General features: G+C 33.6%; 1 protein-coding gene across 3 annotated transcripts in view; it reads left to right on the top strand.

The window, feature by feature from the left end:
• Window positions 1-16,159, top strand: part of nAChRa7 (nicotinic acetylcholine receptor alpha7 subunit) — a 317,950-nt gene that overhangs the window by 241,150 nt on the left and 60,641 nt on the right. For all 3 annotated transcript variants that reach the window (XM_076535177.1, XM_076535178.1, XM_076535179.1), the window contains one exon: window positions 3,309-3,418. In XM_076535177.1, the coding sequence (XP_076391292.1) occupies window positions 3,309-3,418 (110 nt within the window). The remainder of the gene's footprint in view (window positions 1-3,308; window positions 3,419-16,159) is intronic.

Genomic DNA, 16,159 nt, shown 5'->3' with positions numbered 1-16,159 from the left:
GAATTTGAAACTTGGAGAATGTGGAATTTGGAGAATTTGGAATCTGGGGAATTTGAAACTTGGAGAATGTGGAATCTGGAGAATTTGGAATTTGGGGAATTTGGAATTTGGAGAATTTAGAATTTGGGGAATTTGGAATTTGGGGAATTTAGAATTTGGAAAATTTGGAATCTGGGGAATTGGGAACCTGGGGGAATTTGGAATCTGAGGAATTAGGAAATTTGAGAACTTAAAACCTAGAAATCTAAGAATCTAGGAATTTGAAAGTCTAGAAATCTCATAAAAATGAATAAATTTGAAAACTTAATATATTAACAACCAAATAACATAGCATTCGATAGTTCAATGATTTAAATAATAAAAACTGCTCAATAAATTCCGATAAACGTTAAGTAGAACTAAAACATTCCACAGTTAAAAGTAATTGCGTTAAACGTCCCAGATTTTTGGCTCTTTAATTTCCCTCTTGTAAATTCCATATGCATTATATTCCAGCTGCTATTCCATAAATATCCTTTTTCGTTCTTCGTTGATAAAACAAAATCCACTTACAACATACAGTTCGCGTGGCTTCTTTTATCACAGAGTTTCTCAGCAAGGTTTTATCACACAGTTGTGCTTTTCCATTGTTTTGTACCTCAGCACCAGTGTACGTGCAATAAAACCTTAACTGTAACTCGAGATAAGCGATACTTTCCAGTTAAAACGTGTGATGTAATCGGCGTAGTACACTTTCGCAAAATTCGGTTTATTCAAACGGCTTCGTATTAACATTTCTGGAATCTCGGTATCTAAGTTTTTATTGGTTAATAAAGCAAAGATAGTTTTAATAATATCTTCAGTAAAACGTTGCTAAAACATCAATTATTCAATTTCTTTTAATATTAACATCAAACTTATGTGTTCAGAATAAAGTATATTTTAAATGTAGTTGATTCTGGTTAAATAATAATCAGGAATGATCTTCAAGAATGATCAAATAAATAATATTAGATAACAAGGATAAATCTTTGTACAGGGTGTTTCATAATTAGTGTAGGTCCATGAAATGTAGCTGACGTGATTCTGAATAAGATTTCCCTTTGTAAAAATGGGATTTGAATCTTCATTTTTGAATTATTAAGTAAAAACACGGACCAATCAGAGCGCGAGGGTTACGCATGCGTAAACGCGAGAGCGGCAGCTTCGGATAACGCGTAGTTATCCAACGCTTGGTAATCCAATGCGTAGTAATTCAACGCGTAGTAATTCAACGCGTAATAATGCAGCGCGTGGTAATTCTAAGCGTAGGAATCTAATGCGTGGTAATCTCACGCGTAGTAATCTGGCGTGTGGATATCTAACGCGTAGTAATCCAGCGCGTGGATATTCAATGCGTAGTAATTCAACGTGTAGTAATGCAACGCGTGGTAATTCTAAGCGTAGAAATCTAACGCGTAGTAATCTAACGCGTAGTTATCCAACGCGTGGTAATCCAATGCGTAGTAATGCAACGCGTGGTAATGCAACGCGTGGTAATCTTACGCGTAGTAATCCAACGCGTAGTAATATAACGCGTAGTAATATAACGCGTAGTAATACAGCGTGTGGATATCCGACGCGTAGTAATCTAGCGCGTGCATATTCAACGCGTAATAATGCAGCGCGTGGTAATTCTAAACGTAGGAATCTAATGCGTAGTAATCTGACGCGTAGTAATCTGGCGTGTGGATACCTAACGCGTAGTAATCTGGTGTGTGAATATCTATTGCGTAGTAATCCAGCGCGTGGATATTCAACGCGTAGCAGTCCAACGCGTAGTAATGCAACGCGTGGTAATTCTAAGCGTAGAAATCTAACGCGTAGTAATCTAACGCGTAGTTAACCAACGCGTAGTGATCCAACGCGTAATAATCCTCGCGCTCTGATTGGTCCGTGTTTTTCCTTAATAATTCAAAAACGAAGCTTCAAACCCCATTTCAACAAAGGGAAATTTCATTCAGAATCACGTCAGTTACCCCCCATTTCAGGGACTTACACTAATTGTGAGACACCCTGTATAATAGAGTTTAGAGTTCACTTAACCACCTCATTAATCCACCGCTGCATTTACTGCAACTTTGAATTATTCCAACATAGAAACAATGTATCAGCTTTTGACCTAAATGAAATATTATAGTGTCCATAGCTCCTATGTCCTCTCAGCCCATCGATACCATCAGTACCCAAGTAAAAATCGCCGTACTAACCCAGTAATTGCAATCAGATAAAGTTGGACGTTCAAAGTGAAAATTTCTGGAATCTCCAAATGCACTGTCGTAGGAATTCGACCAGTTGTCGAAGTGGCTTTCGTAAGATTGATTGTAGAAGTCGGAAAGTAGAAAAAGATTTCCCGTCGTCGTGCGAGTGAATCGAAGGATCAAGGGGCATTTCTATGGGGGGCAACTCTGTCAGTTTTCGTATCGCGACTTTCGCTCTGGATTCGGTTGCTTTTGCATAGCGATGCACTTTGAAAATTCGTTTACGTCGTGCCGTGGGTCGAATGACAAGATTGCATGCATTTGTCTTCTTTCCGAAGGGTATACGGAACCTTCTCAGTTTTCTCACGAAATCCATTCTTTGTAATGTATACCGCACGGTTAGAGATCTGTTCGGGAACGGAAGCAATATTGTATGTCGAAGTCACGTTATACAAACTTGAATACTTCTGTGTAACGTATGAGTATTGTCACATATGTGAAGTAACTGTATCACTTTTTATTACATATATTAATTGTTAGTACGTTCAGAAATAAAGAAAATACTGTGCTTATTCTACACAGTTTGCAGTTCGAAAATAGTTCATTCAAATATATGTTTCAGTATACATATGTGAAACATGCAATCATATGTGAATTATATGTGATTGATTTCAGAATCATATGTGATTGTCAAATGTTCATACGTGGTTCTTAACGTATCTGTATCCTCTTATTCTTCATATGTGATTATAAATCATATGTGATTCTGAATCATATGTGATTCTGAAGTGTTCATATATGCTTCTAAATCATATATGTATGATCGTGACATGTTCATATGTGGTTCTCAACGTATCTGTATCCTCTTATTCTTCATATGTGATTCTGAATCATATATGATTATGAAATGTTCACATATGATTCTAAATCATATGTAATTTTGAAATATCCACAATTCAATCTTAACAGACCTACATATCTACATACATGACTCTATTTTTGGAAGACACATATGTCATAGTGAAAGGCTTAGGAACATCCTGCAATCGATTAGCGAAGTGTTAAAGTTGAAATTGTTTCCAATTACAGGAATGGAATGATGTGAACATGCGATGGAACACGTCGGATTACGGAGGAGTACGAGACCTTAGGATTCCGCCACACAGACTTTGGAAGCCTGATGTTCTCATGTATAACAGGTAATTTATCGCCCCGCTCATCCCTTTAATATTCATGGAACAATCTGTTTTATATCGAGCATCGTGCCAAAGCACTGTTTGATCGCGATTTCCTTTGATAGAGGCGAGGTTTCTCTATCAATTTTCTTGAATTTTACTTGATACAAGATTAATAGAAGCACGTTTCGTGTTTGAGAAATTAATAACAATTTTGATATTGGAAATTATTTGCTCGATATAGGAATTGTTACGTGAGATAATAAATATTAAATATTTCGCGTTGCGAGTTGGTCGAGTTTGATTTCTTGACAGAAAGGAATTATAAAATGGCAGTTATGGCGTGTTACTTTAAAGTTTAAGCTTTGACAAGGACTATTTAATTGATATTTTCAACAGAAGTGAGCTGATTCTTTCTTCTAGCAAATAAATAAATTTAGTAATTCATTTTCTGGAATTCTTCATTAACGAATGTCTTACTTTTATTTACTTCTCATATATCTCCATCTTGTGACCTACGTATCTTAAAATGATAGAGGAATTTTTCACTCCTGTTTCCATGGAAAATCCATAGTTTATGGGTTTTATTACTTTCTTGCTAAAACAGTCCATATATAATACAAAAGTGTAACGTATCATACAGATGATGTTATTTGACTCGTTATGTCTTAAAATAAAAATTCAGCCATTTTGTAGTAGGAATATTAATGGTGCATGCATATATTCATTTTCATGATACTTTAAGCTTTAAATTGGTATATTATAAGTGATATTTAGTGATACTTTTATGTCATGAAATTTTGATGAAAGAAATGAAGTTTAACTCAATCTTAAATTCTGTCATTATTTGACTCTAAGCAACAATCCGCTATTTTACGTCTGGATAATTAATAAAGCGTTTAAACGGTTTTTTCCTTTATATTTTAAGCTTTAAATTCATGTATTACAATCGCCATTTTGAAAAACTTTTCTGTCATGAAATTGTGATGATATGAATCAGATTTAACACAATTTCAAATTCTGTCATTATTTGACTCTAAGCAACAATCCGCCATTTTATATCAGGATAATTAATAAAGCATTTACACGGTATTTTTCTTTATAATTTAAGCTTTAAATTGAGCTATCGCAATCGCTATTTTGAAAAACTTTTCTGTCATGAAATTTTGATGACATAAATCAGGTTTATCTGAATTTTAAATTCTGACATTATTTGATTCTAACCAACAATCCGCCATTATACCTCGTAATAACTCATAAAGCATTTACGTAGTCCTTTTCTATGAACTTTTAGCTTTAATTTGATGTATCACAATCGCTATTTTGAAAACTTTTCTGCTATGAAATTAAAAGAGAATTTCTTCATCTACTCAATTATTTGACACAACCTAACATTTACCACATAATTAATTCTATCAAATACATAAATATATTCATCTTCAAGAACAAAATGAGTAACTCAATATTTCATCAACTTCCACAAAAGAATCTCAAATTACATCCAAGAAGGAAGCATTGTAAAATAATAACTTTATAACGTTTATTAAAACGCACCTTCAATCTCGCACAAGATTTCGTTCACAATTATGAAATATGCATTGTTAGAAGTCGTTTCAGATTCACAAATTGAAAACGCTTTTCTTCCGAGCAAAAACTGATTTAAACTCAGCTGCATCGTAGCTGAGCTTGACACCGAAAACGTTCCGTGAATAATTCGTGTTACACGACGGGTGCAATAAAGTAGAATCCCAGTTAACCAGCTGCTTTTCAAATCTACCAGGTTAATATTTATGTCCCGAAAATCCACCTATACTTCACGATAAATATTCACAATCCGGAAGGAAGTCGTAGGAAATTGAATAGAATATAAATTACATATGTTCGTATTTCACATTTCAATTAAAGCAAAAAGGTATAATAAAATTTTTACATTTGCATTTTCTGTGAGGCACACTGATATTTTATTATAGTACTTTGGTGAGAAATAAATTTTTAGAATGGAAATTTGAAAAAATGTTAAGGTTATAGGAGGATTTGAGGATATAGGGATTTAGGGATGCAGGGACGTATCAATTTTGGGGCATATGAATTTAGAGACGTAGGAATTTTGGGACATATGAATATTGGGACGTAGCAATTTTGGGACAATGGGATTTTGGGTCATAGAGCTTTTGGAATATAGAAATTTTGAGATATAAGAATTTTGGGACGTAGGAATTTTGAGACGTAAGAGTTTTGGCACATATGGATTTTGGGACATATGAATTTTGGGACGTAGCAATTTTGGGACAATGGGATTTCGGGACATAGAACTTTTGGAATATAGAAATTTTGAGATATAAGAATTTTGGGACGTAGGAATTTTGGGACGTAAGAGTTTTGGGACATATGGATTTTGGGACATATGAATTTTGGGACGTAGCAATTTTGGGACAATGGGATTTCGGGACATAGAACTTTTGGAATATAGAAATTTTGAGATATAAGAATTTTGGGACGTAGGAATTTTGGGACATATGAATTTTGGGACATAGGAGTTTTGAGACATAAGGATTTTGGGACATATGAATTTTAGGACGTAGGAGTTTTGGGACATATGAATATTGGGTCGTAGCAATTTTGGGACAATTGGATTTCGGGACATAGAACTTTTGGAATATACAAATTTTGAGATATAAGAATTTTGGAACATAAGAATTTGGGAACACAGAAATTTGGGAATACAGAAATTTCAGGACATAGAGATCTTGGGACGTAGGATCTTCAGGACGTAGGTATTTTGGGTTATAAAAATTTCAGAATATAGAGATTTCACAAGATGTAATATAGTATTATATTAATTTTGTAATAAACTAACTACAATATTATTTAATTTTTAAACTCCAGTATCGTACAAACCACACACATTCTACAAATTTTTCAACATAGAATTTCTCAATTTTCTCAGCATAACAAATTAAATTGTAAATAGCTCCACTGATTTGCAATTCTCCATAAATAATTGATATATCCGTTCCATCATACAAAAAATAAAAATGACAAAGGAGAATTCTGTAATATCTTGTCCATCAAATGTTTCGTTAACCAGCGAACAAACTAATCGATCGGATAATCTATTGACAGATTCCAAGTTGCCATCGTAATTCTATACTGATGCTGGTAAGATCAATTACGAAAACATGCTTGCATAATCAATACCTGTAATTTACATGTATTGCGAACGCGACCACGTTCTTGATTCTTGAATTTTGACGTCAGAATTAATACACGTGTAATTCCGATTGCGAAACATTGATGTAGTTGTTAAATTTATAAATAAAGTTGTACATACAACATTCAAATTCTTTCTTCCATTCGTTTTTGTATAGAGTACATTTGAATTTTTGGCGGTAAAACGCAGACGGGAAGCTCGTATATTTCGCGGAGGAAAAGCAACATGCATCGCAAAGTCAGAAAGCGAAGACTCGCCAACTCGAAACGACACTTTTCAATTTACAGTCGCTATCACTTTTCCGGACGAAACATTTTTTCGCGTCAATTTTTTTCTCCCTTTTCATATTTGTTTTTCCGTTTTCTTTTTATGGAGTCCGCCACTTCGAATTCCGCGGCAACACGCGGCGGACAAAAAGTTTGTCACTGAATTCGCGTTCTTGTTTATTTACACCGGTAGATAAAATATGGGACCACATCCGCGCTATAAAAGTAAAACATTGTCAGGTGTCCACACGTGTCGTGGTATATGGAGACATAAATTCATTGCTTTCTTTACTATGGTGAACTCTAATTTTCCGGGTTGTGTTATAAGAGTTTCGGATCGCAAATTTCGGAGACGATTTTCTAGATATTTTAGGTTTTTAGTTGAAACTTCAAATTGAATTAAAAATATCAATGTTGGAATTTTTAATATTTTCAGAATATTATTGTTTCGATCTTTTTTTTTTTAATTTTGTGTCATTTGAGGTTTATAGTAAATTTCTTAGCATGGAGTTTCTACTGGCAACAAAATGGCGGGCAATTAAGTATCAAGTTTAAAGGCGATTACAAAAGTTTCAGACCTCAGGTCATCAATTTTCTGATTTAGTTATTTTTTTTTTAAATTAAAGAAATTTCTTTCTTTTTACATTAAATGAAAAATTTTAGCCTTTCAAATTTTGATATTTTTATAATATTATTGATCCTTTTTTCAATTATGCATCATTTAAAATTTACATTAAATTTATTAGCATTTTAATTCTTTTAACGTGGATCACGTATTTTGAACAAAATGGCGGATGAAGCTTAAATAAAAATTACAAGAATTCAAATCTGAAGGAGTTAAAAATTTTCTGTAACTAATTTTTGTTATCTAATTTCTTTAAAATAAATTTTCTTTTTGAATGAAATAAAAATTGTAAAATTTCAAGTTTTAATATTTTTACAATACAATTGCTTCGTTTTCTTAATTTCATATCATTTCACATTTATATTAGACTTCTTAACATATTAATTTCTTAACATGAATCTCTTACTAGAAGCAAAATGGCGGGCAATTGAGGATCAAGCTTAAAGAAAGAGGATTACAAGAATTAAAATCTCAAGGAGTTATACATTTTCTCTAATTAATTTCCGTGTTATTCGTCTAATTTCTTTGAAATTGAAGAAATATCTTCCTTTTCAAAATTAAATAAAAAATTTCAACACTATAAATTTTAATATTTTCACAGTACTATTGTTTCATTCTTTTAAATCTTGTGTCATTTAAAATTTGTAATAAATTCCTTAGCATATTAATTTCTTAACATGGATCTCCTACTAGAAACAAAATGGCGAACAATTAAAGATTAAGTTTAACTAAATGATACAAAAATTCAAACCTCGAAGAGTCACAAAATTTTCTGTAATTATATTTTGTTATTTATCTAATTTCTGTAAAAAAAAATTTCTTTTTAAATTAAATTAAATACAAAATTTCGATGCTACAGATTTTAACATTTTCACAGTGCTATTCTTTAATTTTTTAAAGTTTTGTATGAATTATTATTATAAATTCCTTAACATGGATCTTCTGCTGCCCACAAAATGGCAGACAATTAAAGATGAAGCTTAAATAAAAATTACAAGAATTCAAATCTCAAAGAGATATGTATTTTCTCTAATTAATTCCTGTTATTTATCTAATTTCTTTAAAACAAATTTTTCCTTTAAATTGAATTAAATAAAATATTTCAATGCTAAAAATTTTAACATTTTTCCAGTACTATTCTTTAATATTTTAAAATTTTGTATGAATTATTATAATAAATTCCTTAATATATTAATTTTTTAATTTCCTTTCCTGGATCTCCTACTGCCAACAAAATGGCGGAAAACAAAGTATCAAGCTTAAATACATACGATTAAGTAATTACCCCAAAGTTATTAGTTTTTGCAAACAGTTTCAAATTATCCTTATTAATGAATGTTCCCATGATCGTGTCAATATGGTTCTACTATTTTCCGTGGATCGTTTACACGCGACCACATGTTTACGAACCGAGCTACAGATAATCAAGTTTATACGCTGGATCCGATATTAACGCGTAGCTACGTGATACCGTGTCAAGTCTCAAATTCACTTTTAGAAACGTTGTGCATCGTGAATCTACTCAATCTTCGTGTGCTCCGAAATTCGTCGTATCGCTTTAATCAATCTTTAATTTAAGCTGCATAGCTAATTACCTCAAATATTTTACTTTTAGATTTTCAAGCTTAGACCCGTAATTCTTTACAGCTGTTTTGTATTTGTATTTGGAGATATTGGTTGTCGATAAATTATTTTATTAATACTTGATGACGTATTAATAACATTTTGTTATGGTTATTTGTTTGTGTTTAAATTATGTACCCAGTCTGATAAAATTTAATATAATTTGGTATTTTCGTTTAAAATCATTCATTTTTGTTGTAACTGAATGTATTAAATAAATACATTCTGAAATATATTAAATGTGTACCAAATGCATTAAACAAATTTACACTGAAATATATTAAATGTGTCCTAAATAAATATATCATGTTCTAAATAAATTAAATGAATACAGCACATGAAATACACTAAACATCACATATAACTCTTTGAGGCATACGATTTCAGATCAAAAATAGACCCATGTTGCACAGGAATTTTATCGGGTTTTAAATGAAACAAAATTGGTATATTTTTATTAATAAAGGTATAACATTATGTAAAAATATAACAAAATAGTAACAATTAATTAAATTTTTAGGAAAAATTGTTTTTTGTATTACTCCACAAGTTGCATGGTGGGACAAATGAAATCCTACTATACTTTCATTATTTGCAAACAAATTTAACCATTGATTTATGTTATAAAAATCGTTACTCGCTTATGAAAAACTAATTTTTATAGAAATTAACTTACCTCTGCGATTTTTAACACGAAATTAAGAAAAAAGTGTGAGTGCAATAAACTTTTCGTTTATAACAATTGCTCAGCCGGTAATTGCATGTTGAATGTTGCCCACACAATGAATACATTTGTAATATTATTTGAAAACATTACCAACTGCTTTACGTAAATAAGGCGAAATATAAACCTATGCACATGCAGCTACTGCAAGATTTCTTGCAGTAGGGACTAAAAATGTCCCACCATGCTGTGAAATACATCAAAAGGGCGGGACACTTTTAATCCCACCGTGCCCCAAAGAGTTAACACACCATATTAAATTTACCAGATACCAAATACACAACTAAAAGTTTCTCTATCAAAACGAAAATTAATTTCCGTATATAATTAAATTACCTCGTATGAAATTAAATTTAATACAACAACACGTAGTACATAAATTTCGTAAAACAATCTCCTCGCGTACAACACAAAGTTTGGAGCGGTCGCGTTTGACAGAGGTATCGGTCACACGTTCGAGAGAAATGGCGGTCGTTGAACAGCGTCATCGTACAATTGCTCTCAAACGCAGCAGTCGATATTAATCTTGGCGTGCAGGTAATAGCGACTCGGATCGTGGAGTCTCTCTCGAAGATGGTACACGGTTGAATCGCGTAGAGTAGAGCGGAGGATCGATGAATTAGCCGCTTTGTCGCCTCGTCACGCCGCGTTTCTCGCGTGCTCCACTTTTCACCGGCTCCTGCCTACCGACAACTAGACGTTCCCGTTTATTATATCCCGTACAGCCCGACCAACGGGTTAAGATATATTACGCGCCAAGATGCAAACCTAACCGTCACTCTATATCGACGGCCTAATCATCTACGGACATCAACTCACAAGCTGGCGGGTGAGATGAGACTCAAATTAGAAGAGATACATCTATTCCTAGTTACTTTTGAGAAAGCATATTAAATGTGCAGAGTGTCATATATCTGCGATGTTGTAATAACTGTCTAGGAATATTCGGATCTAGGGATCTTGGGATCTCGAGATATTGGGATTTAGGTAAAATTGGGATCTAGGGAAATTTGGGATCTACGTAATATTGGGATATAGGGAAATTTGGGATCTAGGTGAAATTGAAATCTAGGTAAAATTAGGATCTAGGGATATTGGGGGTCTAAGAATATTGGGGTCTAGGGATATTCGGAATTAGGGATATTGGGATCTAGGAATCTTGGATTCTGGGGATCTAGGGATTTTAGGATCTAGGAATTTTAGAAACCTGGGATCTAGGGATTCTTGAGATCTAGGAGTTTTTGGGATCTAGGGATATTGGAATATTGGGATCTTAGGGTATTGGGATCTAGGGATATTGGGATTTAGAGGTTTAAGGATCTAGGGATATTGAGATTTAGGGGTTTAAGGATCTAGGGGTTTTGGGATTTAGGGGTTTAAGGATCTAGGGGTTTTGAGATCTAGGGATATTGGGAATCTAGGGATTTTGGGATCCGAATATTTTGGGATCTAGAGATATTGGGAATCTAGGAATATTGAGAAAATTAGGGCTTTTTGGATCTAGGGATATTGGGAATCTAGGAATATGGAGAAAATTAGGGCTTTTTGGATCTACGGATATTGGGAATCTAAGAATTTTGGGACCTAAGAATTTTTGGGATCTAGGGGTTTTGGGATTTAGGGGTTTAAGGATCTAGGGGTTTTGGAATTTAGGGGTTTAAGAATCTAGGGGTTTTGGGATCTAGGGGTTTTGGGATCTAGGGATATTGGGAATCTAGGGATTTTGGGATCTGAATATTTTGGGATCTAGGGATATTGGGAATCTAGGAATATTGAGAAAATTAGGGCTTTTTGGATCTAGGGATATTGGGAATCTAGGAATACGGAGAAAATTAGGGCTTTTTGGATCTAGGGATATTGGGAATCTAAGAATTTTGGGACCTAAGAATTTTTGGGATCTAGGGATATTGGGATCTTGGGGTTTTGGGATTTAGAGGTTTAAGGATCTAGGGATATTGGGAATCTAGGGACTTCGGGATCTAAATATTTTTGGATCTAGGGATATTGGGAATCTAGGAATATGGAGAAAATTAGGGCTTTTTGGATCTAGGGATATTGGGAATCTAGGAATTTTTGGGATCTGGGGATATTGGGAATCTAGAAGTTTTGGAATCTAATTATTTTGGAATTCTAGGAATATTGAGAAAATTAGGGCTTTTTGGATCTAGGGATATTGGGAATTTATGGATATTGGGATCTAGGGATATTGGGTATCTACAGATTTTAGGGATCTAATTGCATAACTGCATAATCGCATAATCGAATAACTTCATAATTCCACAATTTCATACCTTCATAACCTAGCATCTGGAACTTAAAAACATTCAAATTAAATTTAAAAAAAAACGAATCCCCTATGTCCCTATAAACCCTACTGAAACAGCAATCCCAGATCCACCACAATATAACCTAGTACCTTCAAATATCAAGAACCGCTGAAATTCCTACTCTTCGACATCCCCACTAATACACTACACCCACCATAACCCACAAAACGTAATCCAAAGTGTATCAGTCGGCAATTAAAACCGAAATAATTTTCCTTTCGCCCTGCACCGCTTCACAGAGCGCGATTGATAGAAGGAACAAAGAAAGGATGGAAGAAAGAGAAAAGAAAAAGTTTATCGAGACAGTCAATCCGTTAAGAACGATCTAGATTCTGAACTATTAGAAGTTCCCGGTGGCAGCGGTATGTGGGGCAAAAGTGGGACGCCGGGCCAAGTGGGTCAGTCGCATTAAAAACAAAGCCACCGCCACCATTTAAAGGGAATCAGGAAAAGTATCTCCCCCGCGCGGAAATATATTGTCGGGAAACGCTTGCGGCCCCTATTGTTTTTAAGTAGGCAATGTATCGTATTTGTCGAATTAAAACTTTACTTTAAGGCGCATTAAAAAGAAACGGAACGCTTCCGGACGACCCTGCGTTCTATATCGCCGCGGTATTTGCACTTCGTCGATCCACCCTTTTTCCCTTATTTCGCTAGATTCGTTTGCTCACGAAACAACGTTAACGCTTTCGGAACGGTCTTGTTGTTTCTTCGTGCTACGTAATCGTGGATTTTAGAGCTGGTGAGATTCTAGTTGTGAACGTTGGTGCACGCGGATTCATTCGGAACGTTAGTTGAATTTATTTATTATATTTCGACTTATGAAATTTTCGATAAAATTTTTAAAAAAGGTTTCGAGTTCGAAATTTTTAAAAATTGGTATTTTTTAATTTTTGAGTGGTTATATTTAGGGTAATTTAGAATTAATATTTAATGTTAAACTCTCAAAAATCTAAGTTTTTGAATATTATAATTAATAAATTGTGCAATTGTATAATTATGAAATTATGCAATTGTGCAATTATGCAATCATGCAATTGTGCAATTATGACAATATGAAATTACCACAGTACCAAATTACCCAATTAAAAAATTTGAAAGTCTCTCAACTCGAAAATTTGAAAGTTTAACAGCTAAAACATTTGAAAGTCCAAGAATAAAAAATTTTGAAAGTTAATAGGTTTGAAAGTTATTCATTACTGAAACATTACATATCATTCTGCAATTAGAAATGCACATATTTTACATTTGCTCCGGGAATTGAAATAAACGCAAACTGCGTTGGTAAACGTGTATACATATTGTATATCATCCGAGCAATCAATTAGTATTCCAACGATTGCTACAATAATTAATCCCCGTTAGAATTTAGTCTGTTAATATCGCGGGAAACACAAATTACGCAGTGACTCATCAGTCTGCAATTTAATTGCGAAAACACTATAATACGATACAATAACAGTGTTATATGGTGCAATAAAATGCTTTTTAATGCTAATTGTAAACGTATCAGTTCACAAGAAATTTGAAAAAATAACAATTAATTTGATATTAGCTTTACTGCGGCATTCGAATAATAAGTGAACGCAAACAGCTTTCAATTTAATCTAATTACTAATCAAATTTTCGTCAGAATGAAATAATTGATTATTAATATTTGCTGTTATCGATGTCGGTCTTTACTTAATGATCTTCGTTAAGCGATAAATCTCTCAACAATTTTAATTTCATTTTCAATTTTTCAATTTCAAAATTTTCTTGCAAAGTGCAAGCTGAATTTTAAAATTCAATTACAGGATGAACTTTGTATGTGCGTCACAGTATCAGCAATAGTAAGTGACGATTAAACGACGTGAATCATTAACGAGTTAATATAAGTGGACTCTAAGAAATGAATTTCACTTCGAACGATTATGAATTTCACTAAAAAAGATGTACTTCGATCATATTTCTTTAGTATAAATGTGTTTTAGTATAAACTTGATATTTGAAACTTGATACGTGAAACCTGATAGTTGAAACCTGATAACTGAAACCTGATACCTAAAACCTGAAAGATGATATTTGAAACCTGAAATTTGATGCCTGAAACCTGATACTTGGAACTTGATACGTATTTTTATTTTGCGGTGTACTTAATGACTCCAGAGTGTCTCTCTGAAGATTTTTTACATTTCACAAAAGCTCAGAGTGGGCTAACAATTTTTGTTACATTTCCATATCCTCAATTCCCCAAATTATCAAGTCTCAAAATTTTCAAATCTACAAATTTTCAAATCTTCAAATTCTCAAACCCCCAAGTTCTCAAATTCTCAAATCCCTGAATTCTCAAGTCTCGAAATTTCCAAATCCCTAAATTCTGAAACCCTCAATTCTCACATTTCCAAGTTCTCAAATTCTCAAATCCCTAACTTCTCAAGTCTTGAAATATTCAAATTCCCCAATTCCCAAATCCCCCAATTTTGACATTCCCAAGTTCTCAAATTATCAAACCCTCAAATCCCTAAATTTTTAAGTCTCGAAATTTTCAAATCCCAAAATTCTGAAACCCTCAAATTCTCACATTTCCAAGTTCTCAAATTCTCAAATCCCTAACTTCTCAAGTCTTGAAATATTCAAATTCCCAAATTCCCAAATCCCCCAATTCTGACATTCCCAAGTTCTCAAATTATCAAACCCTCATATCCCTAAATTTTTAAGTCTCGAAATTTCCAAATCCCTAAATTCTGAAACCCTCAAATTCTCACATCCCCAAGTCCTCAAATTCTCAAATCCCTAACTTCTCAAGTCTTGAAATATTCAAATTCCCAAATTCCCAAATCTCCCAATTCTGACATTCCCAAGTTCTCAAATTATCAAACCCTCAAATCCCTAAATTTTTAAGTCTCAAAATTTCCAAATCCCTAAATTCTGAAACCCCCAAATTCTCACATCCCCAAGTTCTCAAATTCTCAAATTCTAAAACCCCCAAATTCTAAATTTCCTTTAACTTCCTAAATCTTCAACCCCCCTTTCCAAACTTCCAAAGTTACCCATTCTCCAAATTTCAGTATTTCCAAAATCCCTAAATTCCCAAATCTAAATATTCCAATAAACCTAACCTAAATAAACCTACCCAACTCCATCTAAATTTAAAATCTCTCAAATTCCAAACATGCACATTCCTCAACCCCCTAACTAATTCTAATCAAATCACTAATAAATAACGATAAAAATCCACAAAAACTACTTCTGTCAACATCACTAACACCCGCACGAAATTCTTGATCCAAGAAGGCGAACGAAAAGGCGGGAAAATTATTGAGGCAATAAGTTCACATACAAGCAAACGGTAAGTTAAGTGTGTTAGGCGAGCGTGTCACAAGTTTATGAGGCAGACGTTTCAACGGAACAAAGATTCAGTGGAAATCGCGGCGCAAAAAAAATATCATTTGCTACAAGCTGACACCGTTGCGAATTTTATTCCCGCGAAAATTGTACGAGTACCGCAACGTGAAACTTCACTCGGTAACCTTAATGACACACGCTGCCATAATTGACGGCCCGGCATGCTCGGATCTACTTTAATTAATTACAAAGTTAACAACTTCAATTACAACGCATAAAGGTGTTCAGCTAACTCGGGGATGAACGAAAAATTCTAGCGCACTGCAATCTTTTCGTTAATTACTAAAATGTGTCGGTACTGGCATTCGGTTTAGAGTGCATCTTAATCGACGATTGTGGTCTTTGCAATTATTTTTTCAAGAAGTGTTCAAGAATTTGGATGTTTAAGTCTTGGGGCGTGTTTTATGGAGGATCATCTTTCTAGCAGGATGACTCAAGGAGTTATTATGTTCAGAATATTTTTTTATTGTTAGTCACGTCTGCAACCCTTAACCTCTTGCAGTATTTTGACGAGCTCTTGTGACGCACTTACGGTTCTTTGACAAATCTTGCTTGAATATTTATTACATCTGAATTTGAAGTTCAAGTCTAATTATAATTTG

The sequence above is a fragment of the Megachile rotundata genome, chromosome 8, assembly GCF_050947335.1.
Source record: "Megachile rotundata isolate GNS110a chromosome 8, iyMegRotu1, whole genome shotgun sequence".
NCBI lineage: Eukaryota > Metazoa > Arthropoda > Insecta > Hymenoptera > Megachilidae > Megachile > Megachile rotundata.
Note: the sequence above shows the minus strand (reverse complement) of the source record. Positions and strands in the feature narration are given on the sequence as shown.